Here is a 23,096-nt window from a genome sequence, read left to right on the forward strand (position 1 = left end):
ACAATGAAACACATGCACATGATCTTAGATTTGCTAATACCAACAGTCCCACAATAAACCCCTAGAGCATTTGAAAAATAATGATGACCGAGGTCTTGGTCTGCTCATCAAGATCAAGAATGCTGGTTCTAATGCTCCTGTATTACAATTGGAGCAAACTTTTAAATTCAGAATTAAAAGTTTCAAGGTCTAAAAGATATTCAGTGCAAGCTTAACATGTTTATATCTGGCATATGTTCAAAGTTACTGTGCACAAAACTGAAATCCTCAGCAAAAAAACGACATCATCTTGCAATATAATGTGCAAACAATTTCCTCCAGGATGATGTTGAAAGTCCTGAAGGTTGCCTGAAATAGTCTGAGATAAACAATAGTTTAATAGAAAATGGCAGTGTGATTATTTTTTTAAGGGATTCATTAAACCGTATAATAATACTATAATAGCCATTAAGTGCTTTCACAGAAAACATTTGCAGTCATGTTTGGAGACATTGCACTGCAAATGAGCATTGCTGAAGAGATATTTAACATATTAACACATAAACTACCTGCATATGATTGAACACAAATGCAAAAAACAACAGTCTAATTCACCTTAAATAGTGCCTTATTAAACAATATAATATCAACATTTTGCAGAGCAGTTAAATGCAGTAAACTCCATGCTTCCACATATCACACAGAAAGTGCCTCTTATTCTGGTCATACTATGCTTATAATGCATTGTTAGATAATGGAGGTAAATGGAAATGGGGAAGTGATACTGTGTAGGTTTTTGTGAATACTGTGATAGATTGCTATACAGCTTAATTCAAAATGACTCGCATTTCTGCTGGTTCTGTCATTGGAGATGAACATGATCTCATTGACTACATTGATACATCAACTGAGTGTGAATTCGGTCGAGAGGATATTAAGTTAGACTACGTCTTCTTCAGCTCTGGCCACATCCATGGATCTCAGAGGCAATGTCACGTCATCGCTGGCCTCCATGGCAGCATTGTCCTTGTTCGACTCCTCTTCTTTGCCCTCCAGTTTGGCCCTCCTCTCCTCCTCTTTCTTCTCTTTGTCCAACAACCGGTAGTTGATGCCCATTCCAGCAAACAGGAACACACTGGCAATAATGAGGATGACCCCACAGCTTTGGTATGTGTATTGGTAGTCATTGTAGATTTTCCTGTGGAGATTAAGAGAGTTTCATTTTAACATTGAATATGGAAAAACAAAGCATTAGTAAACAACATGTTATACAATATGTAAGTCAACTGTGTGAGTGTTTGTGTGCGTGTGTGTGTGTGTGTGTGCGTGTGCGTGTGTGCGTGCGTGCGTGCGTGCATGTGTGCGTGTGTATACGCGGATGGGTGTGCATGTGTGTTTGCACGATGCTCATGTGTACTCACCTAGTAAGGGGGGCCCTAACAACACAGGCCCACACTCCACAATGGTGACTAGACCCACTGCACTTGAGAAGCGCTGGGGACCCACCAAGTCCATCAGGGTTTCAAAGAGAACAGAGCTCAGCCAGCCGAAAGCAAAGCCAAAGAAGAGGGCATAGATGACGAAGCCTGTGTAGTCCACAGAGAGGGGGGCCAGCACATGGCACACGCCATTATACAGCACAGAGGCCGCAAAGTAAAAAAAAAAAAAATAATATTGTATCCTGGGCCGGACCCACTTGGTGTTGGCCAACAGGCCCATGGAGGGCCGGGCAAACATGTCCACAAAGGCCAGCACAGAGAGCAGGAAGGCTGCCTTCTCTTTGGGGATGTCCTTACTCTTGGCATAATTACTAAGATACGCCAACGGTGAGAAGAGGCCGAAGAACATGACAATGTTTCCCATGATGTAGAGCAGAAAGCCTCTGTGTTTGAAAAGGGTGAGGTCAATAAAGCTGTTGACCTTCTTTAGGCAAGTTGTGCTCTCTTTTGCTTCGTCACTATCGCTCACGGCAGGTTGGGGTTTTGGTCCGATGGGTCGCATGAGAGAACCAGCTACACAGCAGTTGAGAAGCAGGTCTCCCAGGATCAGGAAACTCCCCCTCCAGCCAAACTGGTCAAAGAGCCAGCTGTTAAGGGGAGCCAGGGTGGAGAGGAAGACAGGACTGCCTGCCATGGCAATTCCATTGGCGATGGGGCGCTTGTTGTAGAAGTACTTGCCAATCATAGTGAGAGCAGGATTGAGATTGAATGCCAGTCCCAAACCTACCAAAAACAAACTGTTACACACATAATTGAAGTAATCAGTATTTCATTAATTTAGTATTTTACTTAGACACGATTAAAAGATACATACTGTAAATCAACTATCACATTTTACATTCAACTTTCAGTAATGAAAACTAACCCTACAACAAACCCTAACCCAGTATAAAAGGAATTTACATCGAAAAAGTGAGTTTCAAATTTTTTGAATTGTAACTCTAAATCATGGAGAACCAAAATGAGATACCTCCAATCACTCCCACACAGAGGTAGAGCCCTTCGACTGAGTTGCAGAAGGAGGCAGCAACGAGTCCAGATCCAGCCAGGCAGCCTCCCAACATCATGACAGGGCGACTGCCGTACTTATTAACCAGGATACTGCTTATGGGACCTGAGAAGAACACACGTCAGAGAGATAGTGTGGGTGAGTATAACACAACTGCAAACAATAAGCTGGTCTATATGGTATGCAAAGTCATTTTGGGAAACATCATGTTATGATGGCATACAGGTTGCCAAAAATGGTTTGAAAGGTGAAAAACCTCTATGTGAGAGAGCGTTTTATATATATTTGACCACCAGAGAGCGCTATAGTTATATCTCTGGTGCATCCAGAGTCCTCACAACTTCTGCAATGATTTCTCTCACTGCTGCTGGTGCACTGCAGCAGATTCCCTGGTCTCTCTATCCTTATTCACAATGCAATTTCACACAAAACAACAAAGCGTGATGAAACCGGGGATTTCAAGGTGTCTGTATTCTTTGTATATTCATTATGTATGTGCTAAGAATAACAAACAAATTGGATTCCCTCTCTAAAAAACCATTTCTACTGTAAACCCAGCTTCATTCTAAGTCTGTGTGCGATGGTGTGTGTGCAGGATTGTGTATGTGTGAGGTTCTGTATGAGAGAGAGGACAAAAAGGGTCACTCACGGTCATGTCAATGTCTTATTTCTACGTTTAACTTCCACCGAAGGAGAATATCAATAGTTGCCATGATAAATATGTAATGGCGTGTCCCACTTCATTGGCACTGTATACTAAATAGTGATGATTAATAGACTATCAAATTGTTGTTGTTTTTCTTATGGAAGAAGAGGATGTCAGGTTCAGCTGACCGTCCTTCATTCCTTATCACCTTCACAATGGTGACTTGGAGGCAGCAATCACAATAGCAGTGTTTTGGTATTGTCGTACACTGCAATACTCCTATTCCATGTAGGTGTATTTTCCACAACGTCTTGGAGGATGTAGCGACAGTAAACCAAAACAGGGTAGATACAATACATGGTAAATACAAACCACATACCTTATCCCAACTAACTCACTATGAATTGTAAACATAGGCCTAAATGGTGTGGCAGGTTCAGCTGGCAGGATGCCATTTCTCTGTCTGGCCTATAACAATAGGCCAAAATGAGAAGGAGGACACACTTGGAAGACGCTTCAGCCAGCCTGCCAAATCAACTGCACCACCCAAGGAACCTAAACAGAAGCTGACAGTTTTTGTTTAGAGCTTGTCCAGACTCGGTTGCCAGCACAGATCTTGACAAAGGGTTTTTTAGCATCTAATCCAGGCAGGATTAAACATTAACGATGAGTTCCTTCCTTCGCTCTCAGAGGAAGAGTTGGTTAGGGGGGGAAGGTCTGAGGGAGATAAGGTATGATCCAACCAATGTAGAGCATAATAAAACGGATAAGATCGAAATTGAGGGGAGTAGAAGAGGATAAACTGCCCTCTGTAGATTCCACAAACCTCAGATGTTGGTAAATCCCATTATGCACTGAATGTAATATGGTGTACTATGGTGTACTATGGTGATGGTTCTACTCATGGTTGGCACATTAAACGTAAACTGGTTTTAGTAATAAGCTTTATTTTAATAATAATATTATGCATATTATGCTTTATTTATATAGCACCTTTAATACATAAGAATGCAGCTCAAAGTGCTATACAATTCAGTGCAAAATGTATTTTTCATTTTGTATCAATACAATAAAAGCAGCATCACTTAATCCAGTTGCACAGATAATTGATCAATACAATAAAATCAGCAAAGAGAGCGACATTGTATATTTTAACTCCCACAACAGGAGATCTCTGTTCCAGAGGATGGTTTTTGTAACACAAGGTGCCAGACCTTGTATCTATTTTCGATTAACAGCGAGAAAACGATGTTCTCTGAGACCTCACACCAGGAGGGTTTCTATCTGGATTTTAACTCTGTTCCCACAACAGGAGACCTCCGTTCCAGATGAGAATTTTTGGAACAAACATTGTGGTAACAAATATTGTGGTTTCACCTTTCCTTATTCAATGTTCCAGACATAGATACAATGCTAGTTAAAAGCAAAATTGAAGAGATAAATATTTAACTGGCGCTTAAAAATGTTTCCTGAGCTTACTTCCCTGATTTCTTGAGGTAACATATTCCACAGTTTAGGGGCATAATTAATAAACGCAGCATCACCAACATTCTTTTGGGTTTTGATAATAGCCTCCAATAATCCAGCAGCAGAGTATAGGTTGTCAGTAAGATAGGCTGGTCTCAACCCATTTAGTGCTTTAAATATGAGTAGAAGGGAGTAGAAAGTCAATTCAAAATGATACAGGGAGCCAGTGTCATATACAGTGCTGTGAAAAAGTATTTGTTTTTGCATGTTTGTCACACTTCAATGTTTCAGATCATCAAACCATTTTTAATATTACGCAAAAATAACCTGAGTAAATAGAAAATGCAGTTTTTAAATGATGATTTCATGTATTAAGGGAAAAATGCTATCCAACCCTACCTGGCCCTATGTGAAAAAGTAATTGCCCCCCCCCCCCCCTTAACAACCAACCGATTACGGTAAACACATTTGTTTGAAAGCTGAGTTCAATTTCACAAGCCACACATAGGCCCGATTACTGCCAGACCTGTTCAATCTAGAAATGACTTAAATAGAACCTGTCTGTCTGTCTACAAATGGAGAACATATGGAACAGTGGTGAACCTTCCCAGGAGTGGCCGGCCTACCAAAATTACTCCAAGAGCGCAATGACGACTCATCCAGGTCACAAAAGATCCCAGAAGAATCTAAAGAGCTGCAGGCCTAACTTGCCTCAGTTAAGGTCAGTGTTCATGATTCCACAATAAGGAAGAGACGGGGCAAAGATGGCGTCCATGGGAGAATGCCAAGGAGAAAACCACTGCTGAGAAAAAAGAACACAAAGGCTCGTCTCACATTTGCCAAAAACTATCTTGATGAACCCCCAACATTTTGGGAAAATATTCTGTGGGCTGATAAGTCAAAAGTGGAACTTTTTGGAAGGTGTGGGTCCCGTTACATTTGGCATAAACCTAACACAGCATTCCATAATAAAAACATCATACCAACAGTCAAACATGGAGGTGGTAGTGTGATGGTCTGGGGCTGCTTTGCTGCTTCAGGAGCTGGACGACTTCAGTCATAATTGATGGAATCATGAATTCTGCTCTCTACCAGAAAACCCTGAAGGAGAATGTCCGGCCATCAGTTGGTGAGCTCAAGCTCAAGCACACTTGGGTTATGCAGCAGGACAATGATCCCAAACACACCAGCAAGTCCACCTCTGAATGGCTCAAGATTTTTTTTTTTAAGGTTCTGGAGTGGCCTAGTCAAAGTCCGGACTTAAATCCGATTGAGATGCTGTGGTATGACCGTAAACAATTAAAGAACAATTAATTAAAGAATTAAAACAATTCTGCAAAGAAGAGTGGGCCAAAATTCCTCCACAGGGATGTGAAAGACTCATTACCAGATGTCGCAAACGTTTGCTTGCAGTTGTTGCCGCTACGGGTGGCCCAACCAGTTATTAGGTTTAGGGGGCAATTACTTTTTCACATGGGTGATATATGTTTTAAATAACTCTTTGACTTCAATAAATGGAATGATCATTTAAAAACTGCATTTTCTATTTACTCAGGTTATCTTTGTGTAATATTAAAATTGGTTTGATGATCTGAAACATTTCAGTGTGACAAACATGCAAAAACTGACGAAATTGGGAAGGGGGCAAATACTTTTTCACAGCACTGTACTCTCTCCTCTTAGTTTTATAATAATAATAAAAATAATTGTTTTATTGCCATACAATTAACTTGTCAGTGGGAATTTGGTATTTGATGCTCTAGGCAAGGGGTCTGTCATAGAGGCGACCCTGGAGCAATTTGGGGTTCAGTGCCTTGCTCAAGGACACCTCGACACATGGCCAGCCGGGGCTTGAAAGCTTCATTACCACGCAAGTTCATGACAGAATAGCGGTTCTCTGTAGGCTAGCAACCCGTGCTCCTACCCTGCCAGTCTGCACTGATAGTAGAGACGAGGTAACAAGTGCAACAACTTTGTGGCTGGACTTGAGTTACATTTCGGGCATCTTATGTCAAAGGGAGGAAATGCGTCATGGAAATATGTCAAAATGTGGGACTGTCATGCACAAATCAGCCTTAAAACTTGTTGTAACGTTAGATAGCTAGCTAGAGACATCTGCATTTTTTGTTATGCTTTTTATAAAGAAAAGATATATAATACATTGAAATTACATTAAACTAAGATAATATGATGGATTTCAGAAATTTTTATTACAGTAACAAAGAAAATAACTACATTTGTGGCTTTCTTTTGTTGTGCGTTCACCAGTATCTTGCTGATGATTCGCAAGGCATTCTGGGATTTCACATTCCGTTTGTAACTCCGTTCGGAGTGTGCCTCTGAAAAAACTGTTTGGAGGGCCATGTAGCCCTCCCACTTGGCCCTACCCCTCCATGCCAACAAGTAGGGCTAAGTGGTAGGGCCAATGGGTGTATGGCAAGTTTGTTTTTTGGGCCAGGTAAGAGGATTTCAGCTTTGTTCTCATTTTCAGCTTTGTAGAAAGTTACGGTAGTGAGGATGCAAATGGCATTATCAATTGGTTCAACAGACATGTATAATTGGGCATCATCCACATAGCTATGGAAGTTTACAGTGTGTGCTCTGATAACATCTCCAAGCGGTAGCATATACAGTGAGAATAGTAAGGGACCCAGGCAACTTCCTTGGGCAACATCAAAAAACGTATATCATACTCATCCGATACATGATCTCCAAGACTTACCTATCATTTTCACCCTGTAATATATGTACGCAACAAGCTTAGGAAGCAATCAGAGAGACCAACCCAGTTTTGAAGACCATTGATGAGGATCTTGTGATCAATCGTGTTATGCTTCACATAAATCCAAGAGAACAAGAACGGAGACCTTATCAGTGTTTAGTCTGAGAGATCACTGACAATTTTAGTGAGAGCAGGCTCTGTGCTATAATTAGACCTGAAACCTGACTGAAACCTTTCCAGAATATTGTGTACCTGCAAGAGTTCATTTATAAATTATAATCCACCTTTTTGAGTATCTTGCTAATTAATAAAAGGGAGATTGGATATTCGTCTATAATTAGTTAGAGTCTCACTATCTAAATGTCATTTCTTCAGCAATGGTTTCACAACAGCTATTTTAAAAAAGCATCTAAAAAAAAGCCAGACTCAAGAGATGTGTTGATGATCACTGTCAAAGACGAGTTGCTCTCCACTACAGTCTTGTAAAGTTCCGCTGCAGAAATACTTATTATAAGGGTCACCAGTGTCAATAATGTCACCCAATGATGTCACCGGTGTCAATAATGTCAATGGTTGTGATGTTATTGTTGAAAAATGTTTCACATTTCGAAACAGGCGTCTGAGAGAAAGTTAGTGGAAGGGGCTTTAGGGGATTTAGCAGCTTTAGTAGTTCCAAGTAGAATCAAACAAGTCAAGCAACACAGCTAATTTTCATATGCAAAAGCATCGGTGAATATAATCTATATTTTAGAGGAATGGATACATTTTTGTGTTGTACTGTATCTGCCATTGTGGCTCTCCGTTAGGGTTTGAGTCTTGACAGGCCCTGTGTGTTCTGGGTCTGTTGAAGCTCAAAGGTCAGCCCACACAAGCCAGGCAGTCATGTGTCAGTCAGAACCAAGCGAACAGGCAGAGCACTCATGAGAGTAGAGGGCGAACTGGGAATCCTCTGAGAACCTTCCAGAATGACCCTGTAACCTTACACCCATGCTGCTGCAGCGCTTGATTGTGTGCTGGAGCTAAGTGCTACCTTTGAAGGGAATACGCAGCTGAACAATACTCATCATTATATGATCCTGTGGCGCAGGAGGTAGAGCCGCCGTTTAACGATCGCAAGGTTGGCAGATCGGCGGTTTGAGCCCCGGCTGGCCACAAGTCGAAGTGTCCTTGGGCAAGACACTGAACCCCAAATTGCTCCCAGTGAGCGGGCCATGGTAGCTTGCCGCCATTGGTGTGTGAATGGGTGAATGAGAGGCCGTTGTAAAGCGCTTTGGATAAAGGCTCTATATGCAGTGCAGTCCATTTACCATTTATATACACTTAATTATTTATTGTTACCGTATTGTTTCCATATTATTACCACTATATCCTGTGTTGTAATAGGAAGTGCTATCACAAACTGTAAGGTGTAAAATGCTGCACAGACCATTTAAGACTTATTCTTCAAGTGACACTACAGTATTGCTATGGCTTTACACACTACGTGCTTCTACTATATGTGAAACAAATCCACTCAAGTGTTGAGTGTTACTGGTCCCAGTATTTCCTCAAATGGTTTTGCAGTTACTAGGCTGGCGATTTGTGTTTTAAATAAATCATTTCTGAGACAAAGTGCCTTGGGTTGATCCGTTCACATCTTGCCTCATAGAGAGAATGAAATGTCTTTCACTGAGAGACACTGCTTTGTTATCAGGCCATGGACCTGTCTGGAAGGACGAGGAGTATACGACAAGAAGTCCTGATGAGTGTTCTGTGTCGAATGTCATGCAGATGAAAAGACAAGTATCAACGCTTCACTGCTTAGACCTGTCTGACATCATGGTGTCAGATTCCCCCTTTGTGTACAGACGAATAGTAGTCGTTTTTTGATGACGAGATGAAACAGTGCAAGCAACCCATGCTGTTCTAATTTATTGATTTATTTTCAGTTATTGTGCTTTGTTGGTATAGCCTAATGTCAGCTGGAATGTTAAATAAAAGGTTTTTTTCTTTGAAAAGCTTGAATAAAAAGCAAAATGTATTAATTTTTAATTTATGCAATGGTACAAAACATTTGCAAAATAAATGGAAAAACCGCCAGTAAGCATTCTGTATTCGGTATTCAGCATTCGGCCAAGTGTTTCCTTAAATTCGGCTTTCGGCCAAGAATTTTCATTTTGGTGCATCCCTAGTGTAAACCACCATGGACCATTAAACTCCATCAACATCAACTCACCTCTCTCCGTGAAAGCCTGGTCCCCTCGGGCCTGGATGCGACTGAACAGCTCCCCTCCCCCCATACTGAGAGGCGGCAACAACAAGAGCCACAGGTCAGAGTGGTGCAAGCGAGGCTTCACAACAACAAGAGCCACAGATCAGAGTGGTGCAAGCGAGGCTTCACAACAAACAAAGCCAGAGATCGCAATTAGTAGGCCCTCGGCCAACAAAGGCCAGCATTGTGCTTCAGCAATTACTGGGTAATGAGTTGGGCCTCAATCTAACTAGGGTCAGAACACAATCACCATGATAACGTAACAGCAGGGACACATGTTTAGACGCTCCTTCGTCAAAAGGTTTATCAATGAATTCATAAAACACAGAAGGAATGAAGCACGAAAAAACACAGAGGACCTATCCCCCTCCAGTTAATGGATGTCTTTTATCCATTAACTATTATTAAATGTCTTATTACATTTTTAAAAATAATAATCGATTTACTTCTTATATTTGCTTTTATTCGTTGTAATTTTTATTTTCTTACTATGCTCCTCTTGCTGTATTTTTGAAATAATGTATGTAAAGCACTTTGAATTGCCCCTGTTGTATGAAATGTGCTATACAAATAAACTTGCCTTGCCTTGCCCCGAATAACACATGAGCTCCTCTCTGAACTCTGACAGAGAGGGCCACGGAGGTGCATTGTGGTCTGTGTAGTCCTGGGTTGTCCTCACCACTCCATGATGATGAGCAGGCATTTTCTTCCCCTGGTGAAAGTTCTCATACAGGCTGAGGATCCGGACGATGTACGGCCCGCCGGACACACGCCAATGCAGCTCCACTTCCCTCCGCGCTTTGGGGCTGTCATACAGGATCTGCCAGCCCCCCCCCCCCCCCCCCAGCCCAGGGAGACAGGGAGGAGAAGGAGGAGGAAGAGGAAGGAAAGGAGAGAGAAAGAGAAAGTACTGCAGATGGGATAATGAAAAGGTTTAGAGAGGCTGTTTATTCTGATTGAATAGGAGGATGATGGATGAGGCTTGCATCTGGAAATGTGTGAAAGCATTGTTGTAGCATTGTTGTACTTCATGTGGATTACATCATCTGGAGGTGACTAAACACTCACACAGGTTGAAGAAAATCGATCGAGGGCCAAGGGGCTTCAATTAGGTTAAAAGCCCTGGCTGGCTGTGATTCATTGCAGTCCTACAGCTCTCTTGCTCTCTCTTTCTCCTGTCTCTCTCTCTCTGTCTGTCTCTCTCTCTCTCTCTCTCTCTCTCTCTCTCTCTCTCTAACACACACACACACACACACACACACACACACACAGTCACGTCACTGATTCCATAAGCCTAAATCCAATCAACCGTCATTCATATTCATTCGCTTGGCATGAATGTCCCTGGGGGGGGGGGGGGCTTTTAGAATGAGCACTGCATTCCAGGAGTGCATTTAGAACCGTACTGTATCTACAACGATAACCTTAGCATGGGGATTGAATAAAGGGGTGGGAGAGATCCTCTTTCCTAGTCCACCGACAGACAGCTAGAGAAATGAGTCTCTCCTCCTCTATCAGAAGGAGGAGGAGGAGGAGGAGGCAGGTTTATAAAGCAGGAAACTGACACCAGGAACTAGCACCATGCGTAATATAAACACTAGCACAGCACAGCATTACATACAAACACATACAAACACATGCACTTCTCATTCAGCTGTCTTTGGTCTCACTGGAAAAAACAATAGCAGTCAACTATTATTGATGATGTGAACACTCCAATGACAACATGGCTGGTGTCTCTTCCTGTTCGGAGAATGGACAGCCGGGCCAGACAGCCAGGTCAGTGCTGGCTTTTACAGGCTCTGAAGGACAACCAACTTAATGACAATTTTGTCAATGTTGTTGTTGTTGTTCATTATTCCAATGGAAGGCTGACCTTCAAAGTGTAGAATGGAACACTCCACACGTAATCAAAAGAACCTCCTCATCATGCCAGACATGACTTGGAGAGATGGAAAGACAAAGACGAGATGGAAGCTGGTGGGAGCGGACATAGAGCGTGCCATTGTCCAACACCGACGGGACAATGACTAGTGCCCCTCACAGCAGACCCTCTGTGTTAGACAAGGTCCCAGACAGCGGATCACTGTCTCCAGACACATCCCCTGTCTGTAGACAATCACTAATTGAGTTAGCTTAAAGATCACTGCTGGTGCCGCTAGTGCATGCTGCCCACCGGGGCCGGGGTTCGTATCCCGGCTCGCCAGATCCAGATATGGCCGAGGCACACGGGAAGCGGCATATTGGCCGGCCGCTTCCGAGGGTGGGATAGGAGTATTTCTGGACTAGGATCCGTCGCGCAACACCGCCCCCGTCTGGTGCTGGAGTAACGGTACTGGGCTCGAGGAGCCAGTCAGCCTAGTCTGCCTGGCGGCCTCCTCTGGGACTGCCGGCCACGGGGTCGGGCGGCGGATCCTTCGCAATAGGCAGGGGATAATTGGATGCTAAGTTGGGTTAAATTGGCTACCAAATTGGGTGAAAAGGGGATAAAATCTGAAAAACAACATTTAAAAAAAAAAAAATCACTGCTGGTGGTGAGAGAGGGAGGGAGAGAGAGAGAGAGTGATAGTGAGAGAGAGAGTGATAACGAGAGAGAGAGAGACAGAGACAGACACAGAGACAGAGACAGAGACAGAGACAGAGACAGAGACAGAGACAGAGACAGAGACAGAGACAGAGAAAGAGAATAGATAGTGGTAGGGGTAAATAGAAAAAAAGATAGAGAAAGGGAGAGATAGATAGATAGATAGATAGATAGATAGATAGTGAGAAAGAAAGAGAAAGAAAGAGAGAGAGATGGTGGGTTAAGTGAGAGAGACACAGAGAAAGAGAGAGACAGAGAGAGAAGAGAAGGAGAGAGAGAGAGAGAGAGAGAGAGAGAGAGAGAGAGAAAGAGCGAGAGAGAGAGAGAGAGAGAGAGAGAGAGAGAGAGAGAGAGAGAGAGAGAGAGAGAGAGCACTGATCTCTTCACACGATCAGTTCAATACACTATCCCCTTGTTTGTGGATCCAGTAGCAGAGTTCAGGGAAGTGGAAGAACGTCAGCTGACACTGAACCTCTGCTCACCCCACACACACTGTAGTGTATACTGTATACATTAACCAACTGGTTCGGGAAGGTCACTTGGCAACATAGATTGAAAAGAAAGAGAGAGAGAGAAGGGGAGAGAGAAAGAGAGACACAGGGGGGAGGGGGGGGGGGGATAGTGACAAAGATAGATAGTGAGAAAGAATTGTTCGTGATGACACTGGCAACCCAAATCTTGTATACCTGAACCAGTGACACTGACACAGGCCCTGTAAGAATGAATGGCAAACAAAGGAGAGGTCCCATCATGGCATCAGATCACATAAGATGGATGAGAGAGAGACTGAGGAGGAGTAGTGATGAATAATTGATGAATGTTCTCCTCCTTATCAACACCAGTGCAAAGACATCCTCAAGTAGCCCATTATACCCCTCTAAGAAAGCAAGGACCACAGGCATCTGGTGCCACTTGGCACGCACTCTCTTCTCTCTCTCTCTCTTTCACACACACACACACACACACACACACACACACACACACACACACACACACACACGCACACACACACACACACGCACGCACACACACACACACACACACACGCACACACACACACACGCACACACACACACACACACGCACGCACGCACGCACGCACGCACACACACACACACACACACACACACACACACACACACACACACACACACACACACACACACACACACACACGAGCGCACAAATACCTTCAGCGCACATTTCTCGCCTGATTTCTTGCAGTAGCATTGCAGCACTTTGCCGTTGATTCCCAGTCCGAGCACTTGAGATGTTATCTTGTAGTCTTCGGTGACTGCGTTGCGTTTGAACTCCAGTTTCGGATGAGGAGCGGACAGGTCCAGACGTGTGCCGCTGACAGTGTCCCTTCCCGGGCTGATCGAGCCGCTGGTCCCCTGGAGCTCCTGGTCGGACTGGTTCGCCGGACGCACATCCTCCCCGTTACCATTCTGATGCATGGCTCAATGTGTCTATCGTGAGCTTATGATAAGGTTCTATCTCCGTTTAGAATGATAAGGTTCTATCTCCGTTTAGAATGATAAGGTTCTATCTCCGTTTAGAATTATAAGGTTATATCTCCGTTTAGAATGATAAGGTTCTATCTCCGTTTAGAATGATAAGGTTCTATCTCAGTTTAGAATTATAAGGTTCTATCTCCGTTTAGAATGATAAGGTTCTATCTCCGTTTAGAATTATAAGGTTCTATCTCCGTTTAGAATGATAAGGTTCTATCTCCGTTTAGAATGATAAGGTTCTATCTCCGTTTAGAATGATAAAGTTCTATCTCCGTTTAGAATGATAAGGTTCTATCTCCGTCTAGGGCAGTTCAGAGATATTGAGCGTCAAAGTTTTTACATCCCATTATGTTTTGTGAGATGGAACCTTTGTATTTTATGAATTACTAACTAAACAATTTCAACATTTTAAAAATAACACCACACAGGCATTAATAAACACCTAATGGATCAGATTATGTAAAAAAACTCAATTTTGACCAAAAATGGAGATAGAACCATATAATTCTAACGTCACGCTCTGCTGAAGCCTGCTGTCTGCGGGCACAGACTCTCACCCCGTCTCACCCCGACGCCCGGACGGTCAAGGCCCGTTACTTTCCTTTTGACTGACCTGTCATCTTCCTCCGACATCAAACGTTTTCCCCAATTCTTGCGCTTCGGATTCTTTTGTTTTGGATTATTATATTAGACTACTCCAGACGGGTGTGTGCATTTCATGATATAATTAAACGTTAGGATGATCATCTGTGAGGCTGATCATCACATTTGATCAGAGACCCCAGCGGGGGAGCGTCGCTTTAGAGGAATAGCTCTCAATTACATTGGCACATTATTCCCAAAACAGTCCAGCCCTTGGTACACCAAACTAGGCTCACCGTTCAATAGATTTGTTATCACTTGTTTTCAATACAGTAATTATAGCCTACGTCAAAATATTATCACAATTGACCATAACGCATTAAAGCACTTATTACTTATTTACGGTATGTCCAGATTCCACGGATTCAACCCGAAAAACGCGCAAATGTATCCTATAAAACGACTGGCCAAATAAAACAGTGATTGGGCAGTCAGCGGTCCGGTCTCTCTCCTCCGTTATTCTCTCCTCCTGCGCCCCCCTCAGCAGACGGGACCCCCGCCTCTCCAAGTCCCTTACGTCAGCTTATCTTAAAGGAGCCGCTAAGCTTTAAGGCTTTAAATACAGTACGCGCAAAAGCTGTAGAGTAGAGAGAGAAAGTGAGAGCACCAGACACTGAGAAGGGACACAAATGCGTGTTTATCAGGGTTAGTCTTTATTATGACCTTTACAGGCAAAATAAACTCAACTGCATATAAAAGTAAGAGCCAAGACACTTGAATGTGACTGAACTTCTACATAGAGTAAAGAGCTCTACAGGATGTAGGCCTTGCGCCCATCGATGTCCCCTGAGGTGGAGTAACCCATGTCTTTGACGGGCCAGCTTCCTGGACTCGGGGCCAGAGAGGGAGAGGGAGGGAGAGAGAGAGAGAGAGAGAGAGAGAGAGAGAGAGGGAGAGAGAGAGAGATGCAGGGTAATATACCTTTTAAATACTTTTTAAAAACCTTGTCAATATTTTTCAAGATCTCACCGCTCTCGGTGACCAACAGCGGCCTTAACCCTGTTGATCCCCATCGATGCAACACTTATCTTCTTTTTACATTAGTGTACAATATGCCTCCTTGATGTTATCAGCGATGTCCATTTACACTGTAATTTAATTGATCAAAAGATAACGTCTCTATATTTGAAGATAAGTGAATATATTTTTGTATCTCTTTCTTATAAATGAAAATGAGCGTCTATACAACATAATCTAAGTGAACAATGTTTTGGCTCAATAAAAAAACATTTGAAATAAAATATAAGGTCTCACTATTACTGCTAATACTGGCTAAACTACTAGTTGTAATTTATATTAGCCGTTGTTTGTGTTTTTACCAGCAGTTTAGTTTACCGTTGGGAGCTATGTTCTAGCTAGATACATTAGCTAGTAGTTAGCTGTGTGCTGTCAACCGTCGACAAGCTGACTAACTAGATTTTGTTGCGGTCGTGAAACACAGCCGGGCATTGCCCTTGTACAATGAATAACTATACAGACCCGTCACCAGGGCCCAGTCTTAGGGTGGGCCAATGAACTGCATGGGGGGGCACAATTATTATTAACTATTTTTGATAATGCAATATGCTATGGTATTCGTCATGCAACACTGACATGCGGTCAATCTCTTCAACAAACTGGTGGACATGAACATTGACCTCTGCATCTGCCACTGGATACGGAGCTTCCTGTGGAAAAGACGACAGTGGGTCAAGATGAACAGCCTTTCATCTCGACCCCTGACCCTCAGCACAGGCCTCTCACCCTGGCTCTTCTCCCTCTACACCAACCACCTGATATCTCTCCACAGCTCAGTCACCTTTATGAAATATGCGGATGACACTACCATAATCGGACTCATAACAAATAATAATGAAGACCATTACCGCGAGCAGATAGCCCAAGCAGTCACTTGGTGCCTCAACAACAACCTCCAGCTCAACTCATCAAAAACACAAGAAATCATCGTAGACTTCAGGCACAGCCCCCCCCCCCCAAAAAAAAACATCAACATCCTTGGAGAACCCATAACCATAACGGACTCCTTCAAATTCCTTGGCACTCACATCAGCAACTCCCTCAAATGGAACACCAACACAGACAATTCAAAGTAAAACAAAAACTCCTCCTTCAGTTCTACACCGCCATCATTGAGAGCATACTCACCTCATCTAGCACAGTTTGGTACGGCAGCTCGGACAGTAAATCAAAAAGGAAACTACAGCAAATAGTAAGGAAATCATCCAAGATCATCGGCACCCCTCTCCCATCAGTTGAATCACTGTATCTCAAACGCACCACAAATAGAGCACATAACATTATCTCTGACCCCTCCCACCCTGCTCACCACCTGTTTCAACTGTTGCCCTCTGGACGGCGCTACCGATCCCTGGCCACCAAAACATCCCGCTTCAAAAACAGTTTTTTCCCCTCTGCCATAAGGACTCTCAACACCTGACTCACTGCACTGTATAAATTGTAAATTGTAAATATGTTCTTGTCTTGTCTTGTGGTTATGTGTGTTCATGTCCATGTAATAGTCATGTACAATGTGTGTATGTTTTTTGACACTGCTGTTTGAGCTGTACCGACAACAAATTCCACCGACCTAGGTCGTGTGGTCATTAAACTATTCATTCATAGGAGGTGGCAGAGGCTAAATTGGACACGTAGCCTACTGATGAAGATTAGACCTAAAATTATCAGAATGCAGCAAATAACATAACACAGGCGAAGCTGGTTTATTACAAACCTGTCATCTATTTTCTGTGTTTTATTTTTTAAACCACCCCTTTATAGCATGGAGAAGCCAAGTTGTGCATTACAATGCACACAGGTCAATAATTGGCACCAACCCGGCCAGGCCCGGGGTGGCTAATCGTGAGGATCTGGAGTTTTCCCAGTGGGCCGGTCTGGTTTTGGGCCGGTCTGGGCCGGTGTTCAGTCGTGGTAGTACTCAGTGTGCGAATTAAATCACGGTGTGCGGGGGAGCCCTGGGATTAAAGCAAAAAAAAAAAAAAACTGGCCAAATCGGGGCCGGTGGCTTTCCGTCCGCAAAGCGCGCGTGCGATTTTCCATTCTACGTTCTAATGCTTTGACTTTTCTTTCGAAAAATGTGAACACATTTCCGCGTTGTCGAAAATCAATGACACATCGCTAGTCAACTAACACGGCTTGTTTTGTGAGCCTGCTAACAATGTAAAGTAGTGTTCTAGTTAACTAGGTAACAGTCCAATCCATTTCGCTGCAGTATTTTGGCTTGACTAGCGAGTTTGTGTTGTGATTCTCAACAACGTAGTTTAACCATTTTCCATAGTTTTGAATAATAAATGTGTGGACTGACGATGTATCGCAGCCTAACTTATTCTAATAATTATTTAACATAGTTTTATTCTGATAATGATTCCCCCCTCCTCCCAGACTTACAAGGTCACATTATTATTAGATTGGTTGTTTGGTGCCGGGTGAAGTTAGCTAAACATTTAACCTGCTAGCTAGCAAAAGAAACATCATGTCACTCTCCAAAGGTCTAAAGAGGAAAGTTGACGGTGAAAACAGGGCATTTAAAGAGGAATGGACAGCGAACTATGCGTTCATCCTACCTGGTTTCATCAATGCAAAGCCGTTGTGAGAGACTCACATTTTCCGTGCTCACAATGAATGTTCCCTTCCACCTATACATGCGAGTCGTCCTTTTCGTCAATGAATGTGATAAAGACGGACTAGAGGAATCGATTGGTGCGTAAAAACCTTGAGAACTGCCGGATTAAAGTGACGTCCATAATAATAATAAATAATAATAATACATTAGACTTATAGCGCTTTTCTAGACACTCAAAGACGTCCATATCACCAGATAGCCAACAAATGCCAGTTTTCTCATTAAGTGAGATTTAATAGCCTAATATTATTTTTTCTATTTTTAATGAATGGCTCATTGTAATTATTATCCATAGTAATGTAGCGTGTTTGCTCTGTCATTAAATGTTTTTCAGGAGCATATAGGCTAAGCGGATTCAGCTTTTTCTTTTTTTTGCGCCGATTTAGTTGTCAATGTTTTTCATAAAATTAAACTGCATTTGCTTTGTTACTGTTCACATGTGTGGTGCAGTCACATTCACATAGCCTATAAGTAAACATTACGTTTGAATGATTTACTGAGCTGGCGTTACTTTTTTCAAACCACACACCGCATGTCGGCTATTTCAGCACCACGCATTGTCCACCTACTTCTCACTATGAGGCGTTCAGCGTCAGTGCACCCCGCTCTGTTACTGTCGCATAGTAGTAGCCAATAAAGGCCTATATGTAGGCTATATAGGCTATTATACATCATTTACTGTATATACCTAATATCAACATCAAAATAGATTGTATGCCTCTACAAATCATATTACACCAGGTAAAATCCGTCACAACTTGGAATAAATCCATCGCAATTTGGAATATTTTAGAGCTCCCCCAAAATTTCACAAACCATGTTTCCAGGGGAGCTCATGTCACCACTAGGGGAGCTATAGCTCCCCGAGCTCCCCCTTATTTCGCACCCTGGTAGTACTTGCAAGCCGATACCGTTCTGGGCGGCTGGGCCGGTACCATTCTGGGCCGATGCCATATAAATAGGGTGACCAGATGTCCCGCTTTGCGCGGCTACGGGGCCAGTGTCCATCGCGCCGCAACAAAGCGCCGCAACCAAGCGCAATCTATGGGACGTCTTCAGCCTATCAGGAAACAGCATTCATGTTCCCATGGCAACAGCCCCACGTGGATATAGGGAGCTGGCTGAATGTGCTAACCACCCGCTGACTCAAAGGGCTCGTAAAGTGAAACTGTGTCAACAATATCTAGTTTTCGTATTTTTTTCAACACCAACTTGAAGTTTTTAAGTACCCACTGGATATAATAAACAACAGTTTAACGATCACTAAATACTGATAATGTGTGCATTGGATTCACTGTTCTCCTTTTGCCGTAGGCTACTGAACATACTGGTAAGGGACCACTTTACTTGTAAACATACTTTTGTTTTAGGACGTGTTCAAAATCAAGGACTGTGTGTTCATCAGTTTATGTGTTTTTAGAATGTTCATGTTCTCAGCATGTTGTGTGATGTTATAAAAACGCAGTGGTGTGCCGTCAGGGCCAGCAAGGCCTTCTCTGCTGGCCTAAACATCATCAGAATATACATTTTATTTTAATATATATTTTCCACAAATATGTATTAATGATTCCCCATAGTCTATTCTCTTCATTTCATAGCTTTCCTCTTGGTTGCGCTGCTTCCAGTCTCCGATTGAGATTTGGAGGGCTGGCCTTTATGTTAGAGCTTTTATCCAATCAAAATGTGTTGCTAGGGGGCTCAAAAATCTGCCCGCCTTCACATTAAACGGTGCTGCGGATTCGACCTGTAACTTAACATTGGAACGAGAAAACCTGTGGCGTACCTAGTAAACCTACGTAGATGGGAGCAAAAGCAACAACGGCGCCTGCTGTAAGGCTCAATGATGTCAGCACCCAGCACGTCTTTTGATTGGATACGCACTATTGATACGCACTATTGATACGCACTATTGATATTCACTATTGAGATGCGTAACTATGCAGGTAGATGTGAAACTTTTGAAAGTGCGCAGGGAAACGGAGCCTCACAACGAAAGCTTTCGTTGACTGATCGATAATACTGATCGATTGTGTCCTGTTTTTGGGTAAACAATAACTTTCATTTAGGGGACACAATGAAAGCGCAGAGTCCACAAACAGAGGAAACTACGTTGAGCTTCTTTCTTTTCTGGCTGAAAACAACCCAGATTTACATTACCACCTGTCCACAAACAAAGTGTTTACTGGGACGTCAGGCAAAATACAAAACGACCTGATTTTTGCTATTGCTGAAGGGAGAAGAGATCAAAATGGAGATTAAAAAGGCACCCTTTGTCGCTATTATGGTGGACGAGACGACAGACGTGGGTAATGTAGCGATCTTAAAGATGTTAGTTTAACACTCTTCATTGTAAATGCGGATTTATTGATTAAAAATGCTTCGGAAATATTTATATAACTCTGTTGTACTTGTCTGACTATGTTAAGGTGATGCAACGCCCGGTTATACTGTGTTTCTGTCTAGTTTCTAGAGCCATGGCGTCATAACGATGGTATTAAGAGGTAGAATAATTCAGGTAGGAATGTGTCGGACATCACTGAAGGCCTAGGTGTGAAATGCACCGCCCGCCACTGCGTGGAGCAGCCTTCACCCCCCACGTAGGTCTGCTGTTGCTCAAGCTCATCCAGCCCCTGTGACGGCCTCAGGACAGGACCCTCAGGATCGTCCAGGACATGGTCCCCAGGGTGCAGCAGCACTGAGGAGCAGGACAGACACACACACACACACGAACAGACACACACACACACACACACATACGAACAGACACACACACACACACGGACACACACACACATTGCAGGGGCGGCTGTGGTGCAGGAGGTAGAGCCGGTGTCTAATGATCGCAAGGTTGGCAGATCGGCGGTTCGAGCCCCGGCTGGCCACATGTCGAGGTGTCCTTGGGCAAGACACTGAACCCCAAATTGCTCCCAGTGAGCGGGCTGGCGCCTTGCATGCTAGCTTGCCTCCATTGGTGTGTGAATGGGTGAATGAGAAGCCGTTGTAAAGCGCTTTGTATAAAGGCGCTATATAAGTGCAGTCTATTTACCACATTGAGCAGCAATTTTCTTACCAGGGACCAAAGCAGGCAATATCATTTCACAGTTTCTTTATTAAAAAGCAAAAACAAACTCAAAATAACCATTTAGTTTGTCTTTTTTCTTCCATAATGACATAATGAACAAATGATTGGAAATAACAGTAAAAACGTCTTCTAGAGAGTTCTCTTCTCTTTTAAATTGTCCCCATCTCTCTCTCGACTTCTACCCTCTTTGTCTCTTCCATCCTAGTCTCTTTCACTTCCATTTCTTTCTTCTCTAGGATTCTCTCTACCTCCTTTTCCTTCCTGACTCTCTCTCTCTCTTCCTCTTTCTCATCCTTTGGATATCCTTTTCCCTCCTCCACTGGTGCTGGGGGTCTCTCCAGGCTGCTGGGACCCCCCTGCCCACCCTCCACTGGTGCTGGGGGTCTCTCCATGGGGGGGGGGCTGTGGGGGCAGAAGACATGATGAGACAGATCTCAGTCACCTGTATCTCACCCCCCCCCCCCATGATGAGGTGTATGAAGCACTCTGCTCACCTGTCCTGCCCTTCTTTCTTTCTCCACCTTTGTCTTCCAGACCTCTTGCTTTTTCCACTCTGGCCATCTCTCTCATGTGCCTGGCCTGAGCTTGCTCCCCCTCTCAGCCTGGGCCTCTTTACACTCCTGTGGACAGACAGTGAACACACTAAAGGTGCAATCTCAAATGTATTTGGCAAGAGGGGTCCCTTGTCTTTTCTGAGAATAAAACCAGTCAGTTGTCTCCCCTCATCTTTGTGCATTGTCTATTTTTAGCAATCCTAAATAGGGTGAGTGGGCAGTTATCAAATACAGTACCATAGTCCTTTGAAACTCCCCGATGGAGATAACAGAGCTATCACTCTGATAAACAATCTGTTCGGTTCTAATAGGGTTAAATGCTATATTCTGATCAGCCTGGTTGTAAAGCAGGCCATGCTAACCCATCGCTAGTTCAAACAGACCGTAGTAGACTTTAAACAACAAAGAGACCCGGACTCAATCATGATTTCTTATTTACTTGCAAGGAGAATGAATCTAAAGGCCTCTCCTGCGAGAGACCCTAGATTCACACTAATCTTTCCTCCTCCGAGCCAGTCTTTTATTCCCAACACAGAAAGACACACATGTACAGGGGGGGGGGGGGGGGCAGCCTCGTGAGGAAGCCCACATTGCTAAGAACACACATGGAAAAGGGGGAGGCAGTTTGATGAACAAAACAGTGTTTTTAACATAAACAGTTTCATGGGAATGTTTAGCTTAATGTAAACAGTTCCATGGAATGCTCAGCCCAACACAAACAGTCTCATGGGAATGTACCTTAACGTAGATAAGGAATGGACAGTGATGCCTTGTATGGTTGTGCTTACAGCAAAAAGCACAAAGTTGAACCTTGGAACAGGACAAAGTGTACAGTGTCCTTTTCAACAAACATATTCACAACATTAACATTATGAAAACATCATTCAACCCTAACATTTCCCTGCTGTTCTTCATAATTTATCACGATACAAACATTCGTCTCTTTATTCAGGTAGAGCTATCTTGCTTCCACATTTTCTAGTTCAACTGTCATTCAACATCGCCGTACAGATCACAGACATGAATATTAATCTTTCTCAACTTGGGTTAAAGGTTGGTACTTAGTTTCCATCATAATTTCTCGAGTCAACATTTGTTTGTACAAATATTCCTGAAATCAGTTTGTTAGTCATAGCTCTGAAGCAGGGGAAGACACAACAAACAATCATTACAACAAAGAAAATCAGCATGTGGTGTTAAGCATCACACATGTTCCTCCTGCCACTGCAGTCAATAGGTCAAGAGTCATTCAGTTCTGGAGTGTCATCAGTCTGATCTGATCGATTTCGCGGTTCTGGGCTTCGTTTATCGTAAGGGATGCATTTACAAATGTCTCTAATTGATAGTTCAGGGTTTCTTGTCATCTGGGACATTACTGCCCCAGACTGGGTCGTGTGCCTGGACTTGGGCGTCTCGTTTGGTCGTCGGGAGGATGTGGTCCTCTCATTCTAAGAGGTAGTGGATCTGGAGAATTCTTCACCGGGTTTGAGACGTACCATTCACTAAA

The 23,096-nt window shown here is 43.2% G+C and overlaps 1 protein-coding gene and 1 pseudogene across 2 annotated transcripts in view; both read right to left on the bottom strand.

The window, feature by feature from the left end:
• The window catches only part of LOC308172983 (MAP kinase-activated protein kinase 2-like), a 33,071-nt pseudogene extending 19,457 nt beyond the window's left edge, over positions 1-13,614 (bottom strand). The window contains exons 1-3 of the transcript in view: positions 13,348-13,614; positions 10,253-10,393; positions 9,538-9,602 (exon numbers count right to left, since the gene is read on the bottom strand). The product of the transcript in view is annotated as an MAP kinase-activated protein kinase 2-like (transcript). The remainder of the gene's footprint in view (positions 1-9,537; positions 9,603-10,252; positions 10,394-13,347) is intronic.
• Positions 879-7,329, bottom strand: LOC308173424 (monocarboxylate transporter 1-like; the record flags this gene model as incomplete). Its single annotated transcript, XM_080548458.1, has 4 exons — positions 879-1,177; positions 1,397-2,201; positions 2,449-2,592; positions 7,323-7,329. The coding sequence occupies 4 exons, from the start codon at positions 7,327-7,329 to the stop codon at positions 919-921; spliced, it is 1,215 nt and encodes a 404-aa protein (XP_080404584.1). The 3' UTR covers positions 879-918.
• Positions 13,615-23,096: the final 9,482 nt, after the last annotated feature.

Source organism: Nansenia antarctica (genome assembly GCF_963989245.1).
Source record: "Nansenia antarctica genome assembly, chromosome: 18".
Lineage (NCBI taxonomy): Eukaryota > Metazoa > Chordata > Actinopteri > Argentiniformes > Microstomatidae > Nansenia > Nansenia antarctica.